Source organism: Notothenia rossii, assembly GCF_949606895.1.
Source record: "Notothenia rossii genome assembly, chromosome: 5".
Lineage (NCBI taxonomy): Eukaryota > Metazoa > Chordata > Actinopteri > Perciformes > Nototheniidae > Notothenia > Notothenia rossii.
Window position 1 is genome coordinate 28,527,208 of NC_136903.1, and position 23,357 is coordinate 28,550,564.

General features: G+C 40.6%; 2 protein-coding genes across 3 annotated transcripts in view; one reads left to right on the plus strand and one right to left on the minus strand.

Moving 5' to 3' along the window:
* Nucleotides 1-9,635: 9,635 nt before the first annotated feature.
* On the minus strand, nucleotides 9,636-11,073 carry exosc6 (exosome component 6). 2 transcript variants are annotated; one of them, XM_079681013.1, is made up of 3 exons: nucleotides 10,712-11,073; nucleotides 10,080-10,322; nucleotides 9,636-9,941 (listed from the first exon to the last, which is right to left on the minus strand). In XM_079681013.1, exons 1-3 carry the CDS (start codon nucleotides 10,987-10,989, stop codon nucleotides 9,776-9,778), a joined length of 687 nt encoding a protein of 228 aa, XP_079537139.1. In that variant the 5' UTR covers nucleotides 10,990-11,073; the 3' UTR covers nucleotides 9,636-9,775. The 2 variants fall into 2 exon arrangements, with proteins under 2 accessions (XP_079537139.1, XP_079537138.1); XM_079681012.1 differs by having other exon boundaries at nucleotides 9,636-10,322; nucleotides 10,712-11,071.
* Nucleotides 11,074-12,194: 1,121 nt separating this feature from the next.
* Nucleotides 12,195-23,357, plus strand: part of aars1 (alanyl-tRNA synthetase 1) — a 38,888-nt gene continuing 27,725 nt past the window's right edge. Inside the window, exons 1-4 of the mRNA XM_079682856.1 lie at nucleotides 12,195-12,331; nucleotides 15,504-15,661; nucleotides 15,761-15,949; nucleotides 16,289-16,434. Of these exons, the coding sequence (XP_079538982.1) occupies nucleotides 15,518-15,661; nucleotides 15,761-15,949; nucleotides 16,289-16,434 (479 nt within the window). The 5' untranslated portion in view covers nucleotides 12,195-12,331; nucleotides 15,504-15,517. The remainder of the gene's footprint in view (nucleotides 12,332-15,503; nucleotides 15,662-15,760; nucleotides 15,950-16,288; nucleotides 16,435-23,357) is intronic.

A 23,357-nucleotide genomic window follows, 5' to 3' on the forward strand; every position in this document is an offset into this window, starting at 1 on the left:
CGTTTTCGTTAGTCGGACGACGAAGCGTGCCCTGTCGCCCAAACTCAATTTGGTGTGTCCCGCACCGTCGGCCGTGACACGCCTTATTTGGCCTTTCATGGCCGACGCACGGCCGATTTAACATGTTGAATCGGCCGTGCGTCGGCCACAGGCAGTCGGACAAAGAAATCACTCTGATTGGCTGTACAGCTAGTGAATCAGTGCATGAGGCGAAACGGTTGCTTGAGAATGTCTTCCACAAGCAACACTCTAATCGCTGATAGCTCCAGTACCGCACAAAACATGTTTTCGATGGACGAGAGTGAAAATGGAATGCACACGCTATTTGTTGTTTGTTTATATCACGTAGTCTGTTCTTCTACTCTGTCTTCCGGTTTTTGCCTCTTTTGAATGACGAATACACACTACCGCCGCCTGCTGGTAAGGAGAGTTATTGCCACTCACGCATGCACAGTTCGTACGTGCTCGGCTGAAGTCTTTGCGGTGTGTTCCAGTGCGACACATGTCCAAGACGCAGGAGAACACGCCGACGCAACAATCGGCGAGTTCTCTGGTGACTGCTTGGTGTGTCAGGGCCTTTATGGCCCGGAGTTTTGTGCTACGCCTCTGCTCATCCGTATGTCAAGGGTATTTCCAACCTAGGCTAAGTATTTTCTTTGCGTTCAGGTCAATGCAAATAAAGATATACAAAAAATGGTTTCTAAAATCTGCTTTCGCTATGCTGTTGCTGAGGTCGCTGAAAAATAAGCACAAATCTCATCCTCTGAATGTTATTCTGTGGTGTGTCCTTATACATAAAGTATATGGGTGTGCAGGTGATTCCGAACCTGAGAGAGAGAGAGAGAGAGAGAGAGAGAAAGAGAGAGAGAGACACACACAGAGACACACATAGACACAAACACAGAGAGACACAGACACAGAGAGAGAGAGATACACAGACACAGAGAGAGAGAGATACACAGACACAGAGAGACAGAGAGAGAGAGACACAGAGAGAAAGAGACACACAGAGAGAGAGAGGGACACAGAGAGAGAGACACAGAGAGAGACACAGCCTGGCCATAAAAACAGGCAGGTACAAGAAAACATGGCTGCCAAAAGAGGAGCGATCATGCCAACAGTGTGGAGGAACTGCTGTGGAGACAGAGCAGCACTTCCTCACACAATGCCCAACTTTTGAACCTGTACGGAAACAATTCTTCCCAAAACTCAATCATAAGCATCCTCAAATATTTAAAAACGAAAATGAAAAACTAAAAATACTTCTCTGGGAATATAAAGAGAGCTGCATTGTTGCAGGACAGTTTGTCTCTGCCACAGTTTGAGGGAATCGGAATGAGCAGATACACCAGGTCTCACATCTTATATACAGTATATATCATATTCTATTTTGTATTAATGTATTATATGAATGAAATGAATCTGTATTCCTTGTAAACAAAAAACATGTTCTTAGCAGTTTTTTTATAACTCTTTATTTGTTTATTTGTGTTTTTTTGTAGAGATGTTGCAACTATACAGAGCTTTGGCAATACTGTATGTAAATGCATGCTAATAAAGCTTTGACTTGAGAGATACAATGCTTACTGAGGCGAGACTTAAGTCATTCACGCGCATATGCACACGCACGTCATTCACACGCGTATCATATGACGGGACTTTCTAAGCTACGCCGCCGCCACGTGAGCGCGTACTTTGAGTGCGTACTTTGAGCGCGTACTTTGAGCGCACCTATGATACGTCGCCTTGACGTCTGACCAAGCCCCCAGGAAGTGCGCCGGACTCAGATGAAAATATTCGTGGTGGCCAAACTGCGGTACTACACTTCCGTTTGGTTGCCAGGCCCGGAAACACTTTTCCCCATTGACTTACATGGGGAAAGAATGGTCTGTAAATCGTTGGATAATTTTTTTTAAACTAAATAAACTACCCAGTATGAACACTTTTATAGCCCTTATTAAAAACATTAATTCCCCAAGTTGTAAAAATGTGCTAATAACGTTATTCTGAGAGTTACTTCCCTCTGCATTATGAACGCGCATCTAAACCACGGAGCTGTAATAATGGATATATTGCACATGTTTGCTGTAATTCATCATTTGTAAAATACTACATGGGCTGTATGATGTAAATCTTGTATTAAATAAAGTTAATATTACCGGCGTAGATTAACGTCCCTGTAGCTTCTTATTGCACTTGCAATATACCATTAAAGGAGTTGAACGTTGCTGTTTGCTATTACTATAATACCACGCAGGGGTAAGCCAGAGTTTACAACCTTTGCATGTGGGCACAACACGTTTTGACCCAGATTAATTAGCTATAGGCTACCATATGATATCGCCCGAGGAAGTCGTCATACTTATACATAAATAAAGATATATGTGTCAAAGCTCTAATCAAATTAACAGTTGTATTAATCATACTTGTATATGTATATATATATATATATATATAGCCTGTGTTGTATATTTATACACACAAATGAACAACCTTGTGTGTGTCAAATAACAAGTTATATTGTAGTGTTTATTTTAGTGTTGTTTTATGCTTATCCACATTTTGATTTCAGAGCACAGGAGAATGCTGGCCACAACATAAAGCTCAACAGTGAAGCTGGCAATGTTGAACAAAACCATCACTAGATCGTGTTAAATCAGCGTAATATAAAGTACATAACAATTTATGTGTACGCACATTAGCATAATTACTAATGGCTCGGACGTTACACTAGCCAGCCGCTAGCTGCTAGCTGCTAACTGCCGCGGCTGCCTCGTTATTTATCAAATCCATCATAACAATCCAGAACGCGCAGTGCTATTACGTGTACGCAAATTGACGTGCTTGATGTGAACGAGCCTTTTGGGGGGCATGGTTAAAGTTTCGCATGCTCTATGAGCGCACATACGGGTACTTCTCAGGCATGCTGGGTAATCTGTGACGTTTCACTGGGCCTTTCTCACTTCGGTTAAATGGATTCCTTGCGTCCCTCACTTGCGTCGTTTCCCTGTGACTAGTCCCTCCCACCACAGCATTGTGGGACGCAAGTAAACCACGAGAAGCAAGGAAATTAGTTTTAAGAGCAATGGGACGTCCTTTCCTCCGGAGCGTCACGTGAAGCGACGTCCGTTTGTGATCACACTGCACAGCTGATCGTCTGACAGCAGCCAGCTCTGTCCCCGCTATTTCCACACACACCCCCGCCTCTGTTAGTACACATTTACTGACACATTTTGTTGTAGACCCAAATAAATAAAAATACAATAAGAACTAATTCTCAAAAAAATATATAAACGCCATTCTTAAAATGTATAAAAGAACAATAGTTAATAGATTAACATTCATTGGATTGCACACTTTGTTTGTTTGTTTGGATATGTAGCAAATTAACATTTTAAATAGCATTTAATGACTGACTGAATGGAAATGATAATAAATGAAAATGTAAAACAGTAAAAGCGATTATGAAAATGTTTCCAAAAAATGAATAAATGGTTTTTGACCACTTTGTTGTTCAGATATATCACATATTTGTAACTAAATGATACATTAATTGAAACAAAACACGGTATAAACTGAGGAGTGATTCCCGTGAGGTTCATGTATTTTCTTCACTCCGCTGGCAAACTGCTCTCATGTCAAGAAGCATCACATCAGTGCATGCACTGAATCGTCCAATCAGTGAGCGATACACAGTAAGGGGGCGGGGCGAGTGTCTGAGGATTTCATCGGAGGATGGTCGGGTGGTTCCTCGATTATAGCTCCCCCATTATCGCTCCCCGCTCCTCGATCCTCGGTCCTCTGTCAAAAATAAGGCCATTGGGACACTACTCAAGATGGCGCAGACAAATCAACTTCCGGTGAGACCGAGACCGAGGAGCGAGGAAATGAAAAATAAGAGAAGTGAGAAAGGCCCACTCTCTCAAAAGTTGGGCCATTTTGTCATCCATGCGCCAGGCCCCGCCTTCCATGCTGTATCCAGTTCTTATTATACATCCATGCGTCTGAAGTCTGACAACGTTGTGATATCGCCTGTATTGTACCTCAACCGCTGCGTCAACCCATTCAAAATTGATGGAGGCGTAGGCGCACGTTGACACGTCAGTTCCCCACTCAGTTAGCTTAGTTATCTATGAGGTGTGATTTGTGCCAATGAACGAACTCACTGACGTGTAGATCGACGTGACTATGCCGCGAGAGAAATAACGTGACACTCTCGTCGCCACCCCTCTCGTCTGAGAAGCCAGGTGACGTCTGCGTCTGAAGTTACTTTACTTTGACCAAATAACCCAGTAATGTTACAGCTACGCAGTTGCTGTTTAAGCGAGACTCTATTTCAATATAGTTTTGGTATTCAAATAATGTTACACCCCTTGTATGCCCTGAACGCAAAAACAACCACAGACAAGAATATATATTTAAATATTTATTGTTTTATGTTTAGTTGACAAAATAGTCACTGTGCTACATTTTGCTGCACTCAAGCATACATCTGAAGACAAGAGTTGTGTCCGCCTTTGGCCACAAGGGGGAGAATTGTATATTTATATTTTGTATAAATGTTGCAACTATACAGAGCTTTGGCAATACTATTATGTAACTGAGGTCATGCTAATTTAATTGAGTATACCTTTAAGTGAGCTGTCAGGAGGAAACAAAGGTTCACCAACACATTGCACTCTACTGCTGAGAAAGGCTGTACAAAGACGTGAAATGATGTGCTGCAATGTCTGTGTATTTTTGAAGAATGCAAAGTAAAGGAATAAAGTAATAACTCACACTGAGTCTTGATACATAACTTTATTTCCTTATTTTAATTTGAGAAACACTATCCAATGATGTATTATTTCTGTGTTACACACTAGAGATGTTAAGATTCACCGATTCGCATCGGTGCACCGGCATAAACGTTCAAGATGCGAGTGCACCGGTTGAAAGAGTGCACATCGGCTACAGTTTGGGTTGAACTCGCGATGCATCAATTGCGTAGCGTCTTTGCATCGGTAAAAAAACGATTCATTCATATAAAATCCCCTTATCTTGTCAACGTTCAGCAGAGACGATCTTTGATATTTGCTTCGCCACTACGGAGAACGAGAGTCTCAGTTATCAACACACACGGAAGTTGAGGAGAAAGAGAAACACAGCGCAGCGAAAAATACCTACAAATCAAACGTTTGGCAACACTTCGGATTGTTCAAGAAAGACGGTGTAATAGTCATTTATGCTATATAGTTGACCGCAGGTCATGGAGAGTAATAAGGTATCCGTAGACCTTTGTATGAGGTATCTTTATTACTTAACAGGTCTACAGCCATGATACATAGATCCGTCCTAGATGCGGACTTGCATACACACAGTATCACTCCGCAGCCGCACCCCATCAGTAACGTCCTGATGGTATATGTGCGCGGCACTATTACTACAGACGGTCAACTTGAAAAATCACTCGCAAATTGTTAACGATGCCGAGCCGCTTTAAAGTACACAAGTAGTACGAGGAACTTAGCGACGCACATAAAGAGGCGACATGGGGTCTGCGGCTGAAAAGAGAAACCTGAAAGTGAGACATATGAGTTAAATCACTCAGTGAGGTGTTCTGTCAGAGAGAGGTGTTTAGCTTACAGCAGCCTGTGACGGCCAATAATAATTTAAATGTCTTCCTTACTGTAAGCAGTTATGAAATACCTGTTTGTGAAAGGTTATTTGTTTTCTTTATTGTTCAGATAGAAACCAATGCTTTCTGCTCACTGGTGTGTTAGCCTCTGAGTGTTAAGCACATCAGGCTGGCAGCTGTATGGGCATTGCTCTATGGTAGCTGTTATTTGCACATTGTTAATCATGACTAATGCATCCTTACATTGTTTAACTGTGAGGTGTTATACAATTGTACTCTGGAGAGCTTTTAAAGGTAAAAAAATAAACGGCATGATGGGATGTGCAGTACCAAATATGTAAAGCACTTTTTTGTTAATGTATGATTTGCTGCATATAAGGAATAAAACAAAAATCCTCTGTCGTACCATATTGAAGTATCATTATTTTTGCATCGTGTTGAATCGCATCGTATCGCCCCGAATCGCATAATGTTGAATCAAATCGTATCGAACTGTATCGCAACAGGGGTGAATCGTATCGTATCGCATCGCCTGGTGTTTCAAAGGTATCGTTAATGTATCGTATCGTGGTAACGTATCGAGATGCGCATCGCATCGGCCTCAGTGATGGAGATGCACATCCCTATTACACACACAACATTACTGAATTACCTACAAGGACGGACAAAACAAGGACACCACACATGATTATTTTCCAATTACAGTATATTTATTTAAGTAACTAAATTGTGATATCAGTTTAATCAGTAATGTGTGTAGTGTATGGGTGTTATGTGTCAGTATATCAAGCAAAGAGAGATAGAGAACATCTTGCATTTTATGCAATAAAAATAACTTTATATATTATAACAGATAATAACAAAATGTAAAAAAAACTATTTACAACATTCGAAATAGGAACCAAAAGCCAACAGGCTCAGTGACCAGAAACCGGAAAAACATGCCACAATCTTAATAAATATTGCCTGATTTACAAGTATGAAATATACAGAAATGCAAAGAAAAGGGAAGCGTTAAACTCTAAACAGCAAATGCTACACAATCCCAAAAATCTGACATACATATTTACAAGAGATTTACTGGTGAACAGGAATCTTAAAATAAAAGGTGATGTACTTTCCAAAAGCATGGACTCTTGCAAAAATAGTCAAGCTTAAAAATGTCCAGGTTCTGCTTGACTCATGTTACAAATTGCTGTACGAGAAAATGAGCAGAGCCCCGATAGAAGTCTGTAGAAACCCACAACGAAGAGTTTTCCTATAGATGTTGCAACTATACAGAGCTTTGGCAATACTGTATGTAAATATGCATGCTAATAAAGCTTTGAATTGAATTGAGAGATACAATGCTTACGGAGGCGAGACATAAGTCATTCACGCACTAATGCATACGCACGTCGTTCACACGCTTATCATATGATAGGACTTTCTAAGCTACGCCGCCGCCACGTGAGCGCGTACTTTGGGCGCACCTATGATACGTCGCTGTGAAGTCTGACAACGCCGTGACGCCGCCTGTATTGTACGTCAACGTATTCAAAATGGATGGAGGCGTTGGCGTAGGTTGACACGTCAGTGCTCCGCTCAGTTAGCTTAGTTATCTGTTCTTTGGCACAAATCACACCTCATAGTTATCTGTTATTTGGCACAAGTCACACCTCATACACCAGAACTACACATGCTGGCTAATGTGTTTCGCAACATTTTCTCTATGGCACGTCTCTACTGGGAATTGTAGACATTTTCCCCAAAATTTGAAGTTGACAGTATTAAACTGTGTACAGCCCTGGTTTAGGCGATAGGAAACAAATTGGTGTGTACAAATTTAAAACATGTAATTACTCCAGATCTCTTATTAGTGTTTTGGCTTTTCTAATTATAGTCGCTTTCCTTTAGCAAATCTGAGCGGTTCAAAATAGTGAATAAGAAAATGTAACACATTATGTATGGTGAGACAGACATGTGAAAAAAGAGAAACCTATCCATAATGACTACGACCAAATCGGATCAGTTTAAAAGACCAAAAACTGAGCAACGGAAGAAAGGGATAGAGGAAAGGGCAAAGTACACTTGAACTCTCTCACCTGGAATGGTCTTGTTCTCTCCCAGACTCATGATCTTCCTGTCGAGGATACGGCGCCCCCTGCTGAGGGTTTTGAGGAACTGCACCTCCTCCTCGTTAATAATGTCCTTCACCACTTCAGGATCTTTCTTCAACTCAGGGAAGCCATTGCCCTGAAGAAGAGATGATGTGTATTGTGGATGGACATGTAGAAGAGAGGGTATTGTGTTAGGATGATAGAAAGCTCCAAAGTGAATATTTAACAGAGAACAGATCAAACATGATATGTGCACAATATTAAGGTGAAAGAATAGAAAACCTCACCATGGAATCGACCACCACATCCACCAGAGTGGCAAAAAAGCCTTTCTGAGCTCCGAGCTTCTCATGGGAATAACGAAACTTTACCACAGGAAAATATTGGTATACAAATATAATCACTTCTATAAAAAGGTAACACATTTTAAATATAGTTAGACATATTAATAAATAATTTACAGCATTAATAATTAATATCTAATTCTTAACTGTGAATGGTTTTCATTTATTTAACATTAGAAATGTATTAGTCTGGCCAATCCAAGACTTCAATGCTGAAGGGTCAATGGGTCTATAGTGGGGATCAGCACAAAGGTCAAGAAAACCCACATTTGAAAGGGAGACAGCAGATGACGAAACTAGTGACTTGCTCAATTCATTTGTGAGGGATCTGTGAAGAGCATGACAACAGCTGCACCACTGGTATTTAGTACACCAGCAATTGAGGGTGGACAAGTTTACTACCACTTTAGTTTCAAATAATTGTGTTAATTACTTATTGTAAAGCATTTGAACATTCTTTTGTGCCACATGTTCATTATTAAGTTGATGTATAACTGTATAGTATATTAATTATTTAAAATATAAGGGGACTAAAAATGGCAACCGTACTTTCAGTTTTGGCAACCAAAAGCTGATGCCTGGTTGCCAGCCTGGCAACCACTTTTAAAAGTTAGCATTGAGCCCTGTAAGAGTTTGGAAAAAAGCATCTTAAAGCTCAACTAATATGCTATATTTGAACAATATATTATAGGGCCATATCTATACAAAACATGTCTCTGTGTTTTGCTCAAAATACCAAACAGATCACCCATCGTAGCCTCATACCCCTCTATTCAGAATCAGCCCTGTTACAAAAGTGCTGATTCTGGGTCCGTAGCTTTAAATGTGAATAGAAAGATTTTTAGCACAAAACCAGCTAAACACTGCCGTGATTAAACGCCATATTATGTTCCAAACCACATCAAGGAATATTTCTAAAATAGTATGGAGCTCAAACGCTTTCTCTTTTGCGGGTTTACCACAAGGTGAGTAGCTTTTTACATCCTGCTTTTTTACATATTCTCTCCAGTACAGCGTTAAGTTGGGTGATCTCTATTGATATAAGATAGATAAGATAATCTACAGTCATATCAATTTAGTTTTGACAAACAACAGGTTCCATTTTAGCTGCACAGTGTCATGTTTTAAAATCCACGTCATTTTGTTCCAGATGGAACAGGTTTAAGCCCAACCCTCCGGCAAAGCTAAAGGCAGACCAACTGCTCCACTGAGCAGGATACCTTTGGCTGACTTAGTCCATCTGTGATGTAGATGTGAATGGTTCAGGCCCCAAATCCAGGACATGGATAAACCATGCACTCCAGCATGTGCACTTCACACTACATATTAGCTCACTACTCCCTCACTGTGAGTGGGACCCAGGTACTTCTCAACAAAAACAGGCTTGTTTAATATCCTCTCTCCAAAATGGTGTAACAAGCTCCCCATTGATGTCAGGACAGCAGAAAGCCTACACATATTTTGTTACAGATTGAAAACTGTCTGTTCGACTGCCCCTTGGCCAATAATAATAATAATCGAAATAAAAAGTAAATTGAACCGAAACAATTCATTCAGAAACTGCAGACTATACCGTATAAATGTATCATTACATTTATTAAAAAGAAAAGTATTTTAATATTTTTTAAAGAACATAATATCAAAAAGAAACAAAGGTTGTGTTGTGAATGTAAGAACTGCACATTGTAAAGCTATGCTATTGGTTATTGAGTCTTTCAGCTCTCTGATGGCGGGGGAGCAGCTCGGCGCACAGCCTTGGTCAGGGCTTGTTGGATGACAGGGTACAGTTTATAGCATCCCTCGATGCAGGTCCGGACCCCAGCTGTCAGAGTCTCTTCAGTCATTTCTCCATCTGACTGCAGCCCAGAAATCTGGTTCAGGCTAGGGAGGAAAGCTACAGTCAGACCACCCTGGTTCTCACTGCTGAATGAGCTGCAGCTGTTTTCCTCCATGTAAGAAGGATCAACAACATAAGAGGTACCATTCTGACGTATGGAACAACCAAGCACCAGATCATACATTTCGATTCCTGCATCTGCAAGAGCGAGGGAAGCGCACGTGACAGCATGGGCCAGAACTGAGCCGCTGTTCTCAAGAACCATCACATTAACCTCAATCTGAGAGCGGGGATATTTATGAAGGCACACGGCTGGCTGCAGACTCTCATGTAGCATCAGGGAGAGGTCCTTGTCCTGGCTTCCCTGAATCCAGGAGCCCCTCTCCAGGCAGGAAAATGGAGCGAAACGCATGTCAGTAGTCAACCTGGATACACAGAAATAGTTTAGCTGTCTTCATAAAGTCTTTCTATATTATTTATTACAGATAGGCCTACATGACATTGGTGTCTCCTCGAATGCATGATGAAGAGATGCTGATACTGACATAAAAGTATGAAGCAAAATGGCTTTAAAAAAAACCAGATATAGGCTATCTACTCTCTGCGATTCATTTTGCACTTTAGGTACTTTTAACTTCTGTTGAACACTTAAATTGTCTATCTTAAGTTTATTATGGGCTGCTTTTTACTGCTTATGCATTCAGGCCGGTTGGGTAAGTCACAAGATATCGCTTTAACATAAGTGTTTAACTTGCTGTAGAGCAATACCCGAGTCAAATAAAAGCATTCATTGATTAATGAAATCAGGACATACTTTCCACATTTCATATCGGTCTCATCTTTCCGCTCCATTTCTCTGGGGCCGTAAACGCAGCACATCAACTTGGTGTTTCCAGCCTCGATGTACGCGGAGCCTTTAGCCTGGCTCACCAGCCCGCAGCGCACAAACACCGGCCTGACGTCTACCTGGTCCCGCTGCCGACCGTCCGCTCTGGGCCCGTGCGAGGGGAGAACGGCCGCATGTTTACACAAAAACAGAGTCGGACTTTGAGAAACTTCTGGGCCGCGTACACGTTTGGTGTCAGTCGGCATGGTGGTGCAGAGAAAAGGAAATGTGACGGCGTGTGGAAAACAGTCCGGCAGAAAAGCAGTCCCCCGAAACAAAGCAAGCGGAGAAATGATTCCGCGTGGCAGAATGAAACACTGAGAAAAATATATTAGATATAGGCAAAAATAGTTGTATAATCAACACTATTTCATTGTAATTATTGAGCCACAAAATTACAAATTATTATAATATGTGTGATATTTTTCATGGTGATCTGGCAAAGACCTAAACATCCACATTACTTTCCAAAACGATTACATATTGTTACTGGTGGGAAAAAACTAAAGGTGCAATTTCATCCTTCTCATTTAACCCTTGTATGGTATTCTGGTCTGTGGGACCCGTTTTCATTATTTAGGTAAAGAAAAAGTACATGATTATTTTTTCAAACTCACACTCAATGGCCATGGCTCATTTTCTTTTAGAGAACACATTTTCAATGACCACCCACTGTACCTGTAGACTTTTGTGTTTCTGCCCCCCACATTCCTGCACTATGTCTTGCTGGAACAAATCTAAAAAAAAATCACACTCTATCGAAGCTGCAAATTTGGAGCGAGACACAATAAATAAAGCTTCGCCAGTTTGGGTCCTTATCACATCTGATTAAGATGGCCAAACGATTCTCTGCTCTGCTCAGAGGGCCTTGCAAATGATTTTGGAAGAGAGAGAACCATTTGATGATGATGTGAGGAAGAGGTTTCAGAATGTGAGGATCACATTTCTGAGAATTCTAAATCCGACAGTGACATTGAAGAAGAGGATGAGATTGAACATCAGCTATTTACAAAAAAAAGACGAGCCACAGGACCAGCCGGTCAGCGGGCAAAAAAACAATAGCACTTTAATTCATTAATGTGATCTAACAAATGTAAAAGGGCAAATATTAACCATATAGGCCTATGCTGTTTATATTGCTTGTAATTGAGATTAAGTAAACATCTGTTGAGTATTTTAACATAAAATAGTGTGATTGTGTTAAATTGAAGCCCAAAAAGGCAGCCGGTCCACCCAGACCCACACTGGCTGAGTAACACAAATATGAACACCATACAATGGTTAAACAATAATTTTCTAATGACACCGGTGTCTTTTCCATTGCATCAGCCAAACCAGGGAAGTCAGTACCACTGATGTGCCAGCTAAGTTTGACAGGTGGTTTGTCCAATAGAAATTTACGTTTGCAGACGAACAAATTGGCTGGACCAATGGACAGCTGCCGAGGGCGTGCTCACTGTCCGTGCTTTCCTTTTGGTCGAGCAGCGTGGGCTAAAGCAGTGAGTCTGGGAGCAGTAACATATTCATTCTGCGAGAATAGCGACTTCTGTGAGTATTATTCTTTACTCATGGGATGTTGAAATAAATAATATTCACCCTACCATTCAGTAAAGCCGGTTTTATGTGTGCGAAAATCTCTCTCAGGCTGGATTTATTGAGGTAGCCGGTCTGGCTAACATATCAATTGCTAACGTCAGCTTTTCAAGCTATTAGTTCCTCTGCCTAGGAAAGTAATTTACAGCCAGTTTACTGATAATTCTGATAGTTCTTGTCTTAAAAATACATTTGCGTGTCTGAAATGATTGGCTTTATTTTGTGGCACCACTTTCTGTGCACCTTACAGCACAGGTGACAGGGGAGAACGTATGTCAGCAGGAGAAAAGGAAATTAACCCTCTGAGACTTCATGTTAGACCTGCGGATGTAACCAATTTTAGCTTTTTTTGTTTGCCTCCCTAATTGTAGAACTCGATACGATTGGTTTTGTAGCTCTTTGTCAATGTAGTAATTACCCAAAAGAACATATTGTTTTTATCCTTGTTTGTATCACCAGTGCACACCAGTCCGGTTACTGTATTCTCCTCTTGTCAGTCAGTCTATCATGTTTTGTTTCAACAATGGACTTTTTGAACTGTCATCTGCCTCACAAACCCTTCTTTATATTGCACTAGTTTTTCTTATAGTATGTTCTCTGCAGAGACACTTTCCATCCCATCACTCTCCACTTTCTCTGGTTGCCAACAGGGTGGTTTGTAGTCAGGATGGGGATGGTGGCTGTTTACTGTTTTAATGCTGGCCCCGAAGGGCTGAAGGCCTCAGCTGTGGGGTTTCCTTTGCCAGTGAGTTGACAAATGAGTCCAATGATTGGGAATCTACTGTACTGCCCTTTGAATTATAAACACAATTGACTCTGCAGCTATGGAGCTTGTTAATAAAACCAAACATATTTGTTTTACTGTATTCAAATCTTTCGCATCGGTAACGGTTTTTTTCTGATTCTCATTTCAATTAATGTCTCCAGCTTTACATTTAAAGTAAATATGTCTGCATTTATCTATGCACCCCTACGTAAAAGTTATAATACAGTTTCTGTAGAATCAACAAAGAAAATAACCAAATTAAATATTTTTTGAACAAATATTACAAGTAGAATGTCATTGTTCTTCTTGAAGACGCTTTGATGTATCTTCCACTCTGCCATGACTCATTTTTGTTAAGTGTTACCAAAGGCCTGTACTACGAAGCCGGATTTTCACTTAGCGGGCTAACTTCAGGGAAAACTCTGGGTTTCCGGTCCTACGATGCTAGTTCAGTTGTTAGCGGGCTAGATCTCCATGGTAACTTATGCTGAACGGCTAGCCTGGTCCGGAGCAGGTTAGGTTCCAGGATAAGAGGTCAACTCAGTGAAAGCACCGCCTGCTGACCAATCGGAGCTCAGTGTGCAGAGTTTAAAGCTATCAAGTCATATTACAGGATAGATGAAATACAGTCTAGACTGCCGTTGCAGGAAAGACGGCTGACAAAAATTACCGACTGTGTGAACGTGAAATGAATAGAATATCACCTCCCATCTTCAGAGCAATCTGAATATTATAACATTATTGTTAAGAAAGCTTACTTAAATATCTACCACAACTTAAGTAACCAGATCAAAGTAACATTATTACAGTCCGCGGAACACATTAAGTTGACGAAACACTCGAGTCAAATGTAATTAAAGTCAGATCCACTCGTGTCCCTACTTGCAGTGATATCATAAACCTGTTAATGTACGCATTCAAACACTTTTTCTTTTACCAGCTGTATTCACCTTGCAGGTGTAGCTATGTGGCTTTTATCCTGGATAAAGTGTTCAAGTCATGGATGTTTAAAGTTTAACGTCTTCATATTTGTCTAATATTATAGTTGACTTTTCATTCAGGAAGTATGACGCTGCGCTGTCAGTACGCTTCTCCATGTTTGTGATTGGTCGAATGCTCCAAATACCACCTCTTTTATGTGTACGCGCACCTAACTAGATAGGACACTGCTGGCTTGAATTAACGAGTTGATAACCAGCGTCGTAGGACGGTTCAGCGAGAGCACGTTTGTTTTGGATTAGGTAAGCCGGGTAACTCAAACATATCCAGGTTAGGTTGAACCGGCTTCGTAGTACAGGCCTCAGGAGTGTACCAAAAGTGTGACGTCACTTATGGGAACATGTCTGCTTCAATAAAATAAATATATAACCTCTGAGGCATATCATTTGAAAGGAGCCGAACATTTCAAACTGTTTCTTGATTCATATCCTTGCCATGGAGAAGATAACTTACCTGCCGCAAGGGCTAAGGTGGTCTAACTGTTGTCGTTGCCCTAAAACCAGAGCCATCTAACTCACTGTGAAATTAAATATTTATTAAACTAAAAGTGAGACTAGCTGTTGTGTTGTGTTGCTGTTAACCTTGGTATATCCCTTGTGTAAGGATCGCACATTTCCCAAGAAAATAAATAAACTCAACTACAGTTAGTTTTCGACAACATAACAGCGGAGGAGTTCAACAGGGTTTTCCACAAATGATGAGAACAACAAAAACAGCTGTTGTTGGGCGTGACTGGGTGGACAGGTCTTTAACCTCCCTGGTCTGTGGTCTGCAGACAACATATAACCAACAGATTGGATTTAGCAAGTGCAAACTTGTCACACTCACACACGGCTAAATTGCAGAGAGAAACTGCCCTTGGGATAAGTGCTTTCTGCAGGCCTTTTGAGCTTTTCGGTTTCAATTGAGATGGAAGGGTTTTCCTTCAACTGACTTTTAGAAAGAGCAGCCACATCAACACCAACATGCGGACAATGCATGATGCAACTAAGGAGTTGCATCATTCCAAAATGGGTGGGCCATTAGAGCCAACGTCTTCTATCAGTGAATCAGTTATTGTTCTGTGAAAAAATTATAATTACAATAATGGCTTAAAATAATCATTACTTAGTAAAACAAACCATTTTATGTAACCTTATAAATAAGCCCAACTGCTGTCGGCAGGTTAGACCAGTTACTGTCCTGCTGTAAGCTGTAGTAGAAATCTCCATACAAAATGTCATGGTGTCACTAGAACACGTTCAGGGAGCCAGAAAGATTTAATTGGAGATGGAGCTCAAGTAAACATGTTGCTGCGACCCCTGGGAGTGCCTTTTGAACATGCTTGATGATAACTCTACTGATTGTCTTTTTTATGTTTAGACAGCTGATTCAGAATGGACTCCACTTTGAATGCAGCTCAAATCCGCGAGAAGTTCATCGACTTCTTCCGCGGCTATGAGCACACGTATGTCCACTCGTCCTCCGTCATCCCTCTGGACGACCCCACGCTGCTCTTCGCCAATGCAGGCATGAACCAGGTATACTACCCATACTTCTCCCCATCACTCCACTTCACTTCATGGTGTCTCTATTATACCTCTTCACTCTTTTACATTTTTTGTACCCCTTCTTTTTAGTACAAGCCAATCTTCCTCAACACCATCGATCCCTCCCACCCTATGGCCAAGCTACGTCGTGCCGCCAACACCCAGAAGTGTATCCGCGCAGGAGGTAAACACAACGACTTGGACGATGTGGGTAAAGATGTCTACCATCATACCTTCTTCGAGATGCTGGGATCCTGGTCTTTTGGGGACTACTTTAAGGTACTACGCTGTCATACGTTCATACCATCACAACGACAGATTTTGGAGGCCAATTGATCAAAAGATCTGTGTGACAATTTACCGTTTAGTTTCTGTACTGAAATGTCTTGCCCCATTATATCTGTAATAAGCTCATATTGACTGGCAGACTTGTTGGTTTCGGCCCTACTTGCAACTTAATCTACTGCAGTGCCCTTCATTTTGACATTTAGATAAAGTGATTAGCTTACGTTAATCATTTTGCTCCACCCCCCTTTTCCTGCACCTATTTGGCAAAGATGTTTCATGTGGAGTCCTCTAACGCTTCTGTCTTGTTTTCTCCCTGTATCTTCCCTGCAGCACCTGGCCTGTAAGATGGCATTGGAGCTTCTGACCAAGGAGTTTGGTATTCCAATTGAACGTCTGTATGTCACCTACTTCGGGGGGGACGCTGCAGCAGGCCTGGAGCCCGACCTGGAGTGCAAACAGATCTGGATCGACCTAGGGTGAGACATGTATTTGTGAACTTGTTTGATTTTGGGTATCCTCTAGGGCTGCTCGATTATGGCAAAAATCATAATCTCGATTATTTGGGTAAAAAATAGATATCACGGTTATTAAAAACGATTATCCATTTACTTTGAAAATATCAATTTATTGGAGAAATCTTTTTTGAACAGTATGTTTTTAACAGTTCATTACACTGAACTTTAAGTATAATTCAACTGAATAACCAATAAAAAAAATAAAAAAGTAATAAGAATTAATTAAAAAAATAATCGTTTTATTTAGATTACGTTGTTTTCGTAATCGTTGCAAGCCATAATCGTAATTGTGATTAAAATACGATTAATTGAGCAGCCCTAGTATCCTCTTTTTTTTTTTTTTTTTTTTTTTGACAAATGTTTTTATTGTCTTTTTTCAGTTACAGTACAAAAATACAAAACAAAACACATCAATAGGCACAACAATAGGCATATAAGGCACTTGAAAAAAAAAATGCAGATATTAGTGGTATAGTGCTGGTTTGATAACTAACTGTTACATTGTGTTTTCCTACGAAACGTAAAGAATGAAAAACATTTTACAAGCATCCACATGTTCATGTGGACATCAGTTGTATCCCACATACAAGTATTTCCTCAATACATATTGTGATTTGTTAACAAAACAAAAAGCAACAAAACTAAATAAAGCAAGAACAACAGACTACCAAGCTGTCACAAAATCATCCCCCTCAAGAAACTGCATAAATGAGCCCCAAATCTTTACAAATGTGTTATATTTCCCTTTAATGGCATATGTAAGCTTTTCCAATGCAAGGCATTGCAGTAGCCCCTCAATCCAAATTCGTTTGCTTGGTCTATGAACAGACTTCCATGATAGTGCAATTTTATGTTTAGCTTCAAGAAGACAGAATATGACCATCTTCTTACAGCTATTGCTAAGCGTACAGCTTGTTGGGAAACGACCAAGAATACAAAGTTTGGGACAGAGTGGAAGTTGTTCCTTAATAAAGATGGATACAATTGTGATAACCTCTTTCCAAAAATCTTGAATGAGGGTGCATTCCCAGAGGCAATGAAACAAACTACCTTTATGAATACCACACTTGACACAAGTATCTGGCGTACTGGGGTAAATGCGATGCAATAATTCTGGAGTAAAGTATGTTCTCATCAACCATTTGTACTGGAGGAGTTTAAACCTTGTATTTATTGTTTGCACCTGGCATTGGAAGCATATATCCTGCCATTCTTCTACAGTTATATCTTCATTAAGGTCTGAACACCATGCCAATCTTTTATCCTCTGAAGATTCTTTTGTTGCATCTATGATAATCTGGTAAAATTTTGAAATTAATCCAGCTGCTCCATGTTGGTTCAGGACTGTCCTTTCCAAAGAGTTTTGTGAGGGAAGATTTACAGAGTTCTGTGTCTTTGTTATGAAGCTTCTTATCTGAAGATACTTGAAAAAGTGTTTAGGCTCAATGCCAAATCTTTGCTTGATCTCCATAAAACTTAAAAGAGTATCATTCTCATACAGATCTGAAATCTTCCTGATCCCTCTGTCTGCCCATAACTTGAAACCAAGGTCATTAGTACCTGGCGTGAAATTTCTGTTCCCCCAAATAGGTGAGAATTGGGATAGTGGAGCATTTTCCCCAAGATAATTTAACACTTCGTGCCATACTATCAGTGTATTTCTAACAAAGGGGTTTGCGGTGTGCCTTTTCAAAGTGGCTAAATTTGCAGAATAAATGTAGAGGTATAAGGGACCTTTAGAAGTTGTTGTTTCCTCCATCTTTATCCAGTGCAGTGGTGACTGATGGTCAAACCAATATGAGGCTGCTCTTAGTTGGGCAGCCCAATAGTATCCTTGGAGGAAAGGGAGTTTTAACCCACCTCTTTCATACGGTAAGTACAACAGAGTCATACGCAGCCTTGGGCGTCTATTGTTCCAAATAAAATTACAAAAAAGTTTTTTCATTTTGTTAAAGAAATTATCAGGCGGAGCGAGTGGGATGGATTGGAAAAGGTACAGGAACTTAGGAAGAATATTCATCTTCAAAACATTAATACGTCCTATCATTGAGAGTGGCAAAGATTTCCATCTGTTAATAGATTCCTCTACTGACTCAATCACTGGGTTATAGTTAGTTGGTATAACGGATTCTATTGTAGGTGTGATTTTAACTCCAAGGTATGTAAAGCTGTCCGTAATATTCCTAAAAGGAGTACTTAGTGGCGGATTCAGTCTCTCCGATTTTTTCAGAAAGAGAATTGTAGATTTAGATGCATTAACCTTGTAGCCTGAGAAGCTGCCATATGTTCCTATTAAAGTTAGTAATATAGGTATAGATTGTTTCAAGTCTGTCAAAAAAATAACTATATCGTCTGCAAATAATCCTATTTTATTCTCAATATTATTAATTTTGATACCAGTTATTTGAGTGTTGCTTCTAATTGCAATCGCTAAAGGTTCGATGGCCATAACAAAAAGATGGGGAGACAAAGGACATCCCTGTCTTGTACCTCTGGACAGAGAGAACTGTTTGGATACCATATAGTTGGTCATTACTGAAGCTGTTGAGTCATGGTATAAGATTTTAATCCACTTGAGAATATATCTGCCAATTCCAAAGCGCTGCAGCACCTCAAATAGGTATTCGTGCTCGACCCTATCAAAGGCTTTCTCCGCATCAAGTCCTATCACAGCCATATCAGATGTTTCTTGTTTGGCATGTATAATATTCATTAACCTACGAATATTGTGAGAGCCTTGTCTTTCTTTAATGAAGCCATTTTGATCTTGTGCAATAATATATGGCAAGTGTTTCTCTAACCTTCTGGCAAGGACTTTGGCTATTATTTTCACATCATTATTAATCAGAGAAATGGGGCGATAGGATTCACACTTTGTAGGGGGTTTCCCTGGTTTTAATATTAATGTTATAAGTGCGTTCCGTAATGATGGCGGCAGCTCCCCCTTCTCAAGCGATTCTTCGCACATGTTCAATAACGGAACCAACAGCATGTCTTTGAAGTTTTTGTAGATTTCAATAGGAATACCGTCCGGTCCTGGGGCTTTCCCTCCTTTCATACTGTCTATGGCCTCTGACAATTCAGATGCTACGATTGGGGAGTCAAGCTCCTCTTTTGCGTCCTCTGTCAGGACTGGTATTTCTATCTGATCTAGGAAGCTGTGAAGATTATGAGCTGAGGCTGGACATTCTGACATATACAATTTAGAGTAGAATTTTTGGAAAGAACTATTAATTTCTTGTGGATTAGTAATTGTTGTCCCTTCCTCTGACTTTATTTCTAAAATTGACCTTTCATTCTGCATTGATTTTAAACGCCAGGCTAGTAGTTTCCCTGCCTTCTCTCCTTGGTCGTAGAATGTCTGTTTCAGTTTCATTATGCTATTTAATGCTTTATTTGAGGACAGCTCATTATACTGTGCTCTTAGAATAGCCAGTCTCTGTCTAGTTTCTGTTGTATCATTAAGGTTAATTTCTATCTCTAGTTCTTTAATATCTTTTTCTAGCTCCAACAGCTTAAGGTTCTGTTTATTAGAGATACTGCTTGTATAGCTGATCATTTGCCCGTGTATATAGGCCTTGAATGCCTCCCACCTCGTAGATGCTGATGTTTGAGTAGTGTTCACTTTAAAGTAAATATCAGTATTGTCCCCGACAAAGGTTAAGAACTGTTTGTCATGTAACCATCGTGGGCTTAATCGCCACATTGTTAGACCCCTGGTAGCTGCTTTTACAGTGTAATTGACTAGTAGTAATGCATGATCAGAAATGACAATGCTTTTATACACTGAGTCATTAACATTGTCTATCATAGGCTTAGAAATGAGGAAGTAGTCTATGCGGGAGTAAGAGTTATGTGTAGTAGAATGACATGAATATTCCCGTCTGGAAGGATTCCTATTTCTCCATATATCACAAAGATTTAACTCACTCATAAAGTGTTGTATTGTTTTCCTACTCTGCATATGTGAGGTGTCCATACCTGATGACTTATCCAGTTTCGGATTTAGAGTACAATTGAAGTCCCCTGCCATACATATGTGGCCATGTAATGTTGATAAAGTCAGAAACAAGTTATTATAAAACTGTGCATCATCGTTGTTAGGCCCATATAGACATACTAGATTAATGTTTTGATTTAGTAAAGAGCCCTGGACGATAACAAATCTGCCTGCAGTGTCTTGTATGAAATTATAAACCCTTAATGGCACAGATGAGTGTATCAGTATTGCCACCCCTCTGGCTTGAGAGGAAAATGAGGCAGATATGACTTGACCTTGCCATCTCCTTTTTAATGGAATATATTCACTGGAAAGTAAATGAGTTTCTTGAATAAAAGCTATCTGCGTTTTGAGCTGCTTCAACCTAGACATTACTTGTTTTAATTTCACTAGCTTCCTAAGACCTCTAACGTTCCATGAAATCATATTTATTTTAGTATGACCACTCATGATGTAAACAGTAAACTAAGCTTGTGTAACCACCTTATTAACCATGCCTTATAATGAAATAAAAATAAAAAGTGTGCCTTTAGAACAAACAAATACAACAGGGGCCTCTCCTAAAGGAGGCAACAACAAGTAGACCTAGTCTAAACCCTGTGCAACTAACCAAGCACATCTCCCCTCCCTCCCAAGTACCGGTTCCGATTTGACTAAACTCTGATCCTCTTGAGGAGCAGCAAGCAAGCAACCAGTAGTTGTTATAACACTAAAAAGAAAAGAAAAGAAAAGAAAAAGGTCGGAGCTCGTTCCGACTACATGCATATTTATATTACGAATGGTAAATACAATGTTCATTTGTGACCTTGTATCAGTCTTTGATTATTAGCCCGAGAGGACAGATAATGTCTCTATACTCCAATTTCCAAGCTCGTCATCAATCAGTCCATTTTAAAGCTTACCAGAACAGATCAATGTCGATTTCTTTCAGTCAAAGTCATCTGAAAGCCCTTCTTGGCGCGTTTCAGCTGGCGACTCTTTCTACACGTCTGGATTGGTATTCACCTTCTTCATCTTTAGGATGAATTCTTCAGCCTGGGATGGGGAAGTGAAGAAGTGCCATCTTTTGTCGTGTAGAATTCGCAGTTTTGCCGGGAACATAAATCCATATTCCTTGCGCATTTGGCGCAGACTTTGTTTCACACCATCAAAAAGTTTCCGTTGTTTCTGGACTTCAGTGGAAAAATCAGGAAAAAACATGACACGGCTATCCTCAACTGTGATGTCTCCTTTCAGACGTGCTGCTTTCATTACTCGATCTCTGTCTCGATATGTGAGGAAGTTCACCAGAAGAATCCGTGGTCGGGTTTTATCCGACCCATCCTGCTCCCGGGTCTGTTGCGGCGTTTTCCCCAGTCTGTAGGCTTGCTCTATATTCAATGGCTGTCCCGTTTCAATGTCAAGCACCCTGGGAAGCCATGTCATTAGGAATGTACGGGCATCTCCACTCTCCGATCCTTCGGGTAGTCCAACCAACCTCAGATTGGTGCGGCGTTGTCTGTTTTCCAGCTCTTCCATCTGTGAGATGAGCTTCTGGACTGTTTTCTGCGTAGCATTAGCTTGGGTTGCTAGCGAAGCGATCTGGTCCTCCGCTGTGCTAATGCGGGTTTCTGCCTCTGTGAGCCTTTCAGAAAATGCCCCGATAGCTTCTTTTATCTCTCGGTTGGAAGAAACCACTTCATGTAGTTGTCCAGAAAAGTCATTTCTCATGGATTGTATGGCTGCTAAGATCTGGTTCTCATCCTGGCTATAGTCCACCTGGGCTAGCATCGTGCTATCGCTAGGTGTCTGTTCGTCCGTGATGTCCTCGTGTAGAGTTCCAATTTCTGTCTTTTTATCGTCTTTCTGTCTTCTCCCTCGATTTTTCGACATTATCCGAAATAAAGCCTATATTGGCAAATGTTTTCGGTCACAAGTAGCTCGATTTGGATACTAAATATGGTAGAAATATATTAATTTCGTCGGAGCCTCGTCCCGCCCGACCTCTCAGCTGCGTGTCATAACCGGACCCCCTCCCTAGTATCCTCTTTTAATCATTACTTATTTGTTATCCTCATTATCACATGTAATGCTTCATTTCTCTCCTACAATACACTACCGTTTATTTTACAGATCCTGTTTTGTATCTCTGCATGAATGTTGCAAAAATGCTCCGTCTATCTGCTTCTGTTTAATGCTATTGCATGATGCTGTGTGATTTGTCCTAGGGGAACTGTTTTTCCTCTCCTCCCCCAGTGCCAACAAGCCTCCTCAATGCCAACAACAAACGCCTAAAATATTGTCTCTCTCTCCATTTCTCTTCCTCCCTGTTTCAAATCATATCTCACCATTGATTCTTTTAATATCCCACCAAATTCAACATTTCCCTCTTCGTGTTTCAATGCTTTTATCTACTAACGTAATTTCCGGACTATAAGCCGCACTGGACTATAAACCGCAGGTATTTTAATGTTTAATTACCATATGTAAAGGTCCATGCACAGAGGGGATTGTCGGGAAAGAGATTGCTGTTTGAGGAAGCTCCCATTTATTAACATTTCAACAAACAAGTTGCATATTTGCATAACGTATTCAAGTGTTACCATTTAGTGCAATAGTAGCTACAGAACATGTACTGTGCTGTGTAAACTGTACTGTATCACATAGCGTTTCAGACACACAAACTTTTCAACTTTCAAACTTCAACGGTGCGCTCCCAGCGCACGTACCGGCAGTGATCTACAGCAGTGGTTTTCAACCAGTGGTACGGGGACAAACTGTCTCGCTCTCGTAATGTCTGTCTGTCTTGCTCTCGTTCTGTCTCTCGTACCACTCTCGGTTCCACTTTTACTTTTGTGCGCTACCTGTCTCACTCTTTTCCGGCCTCCAGCTTTTCCTGCTGGAG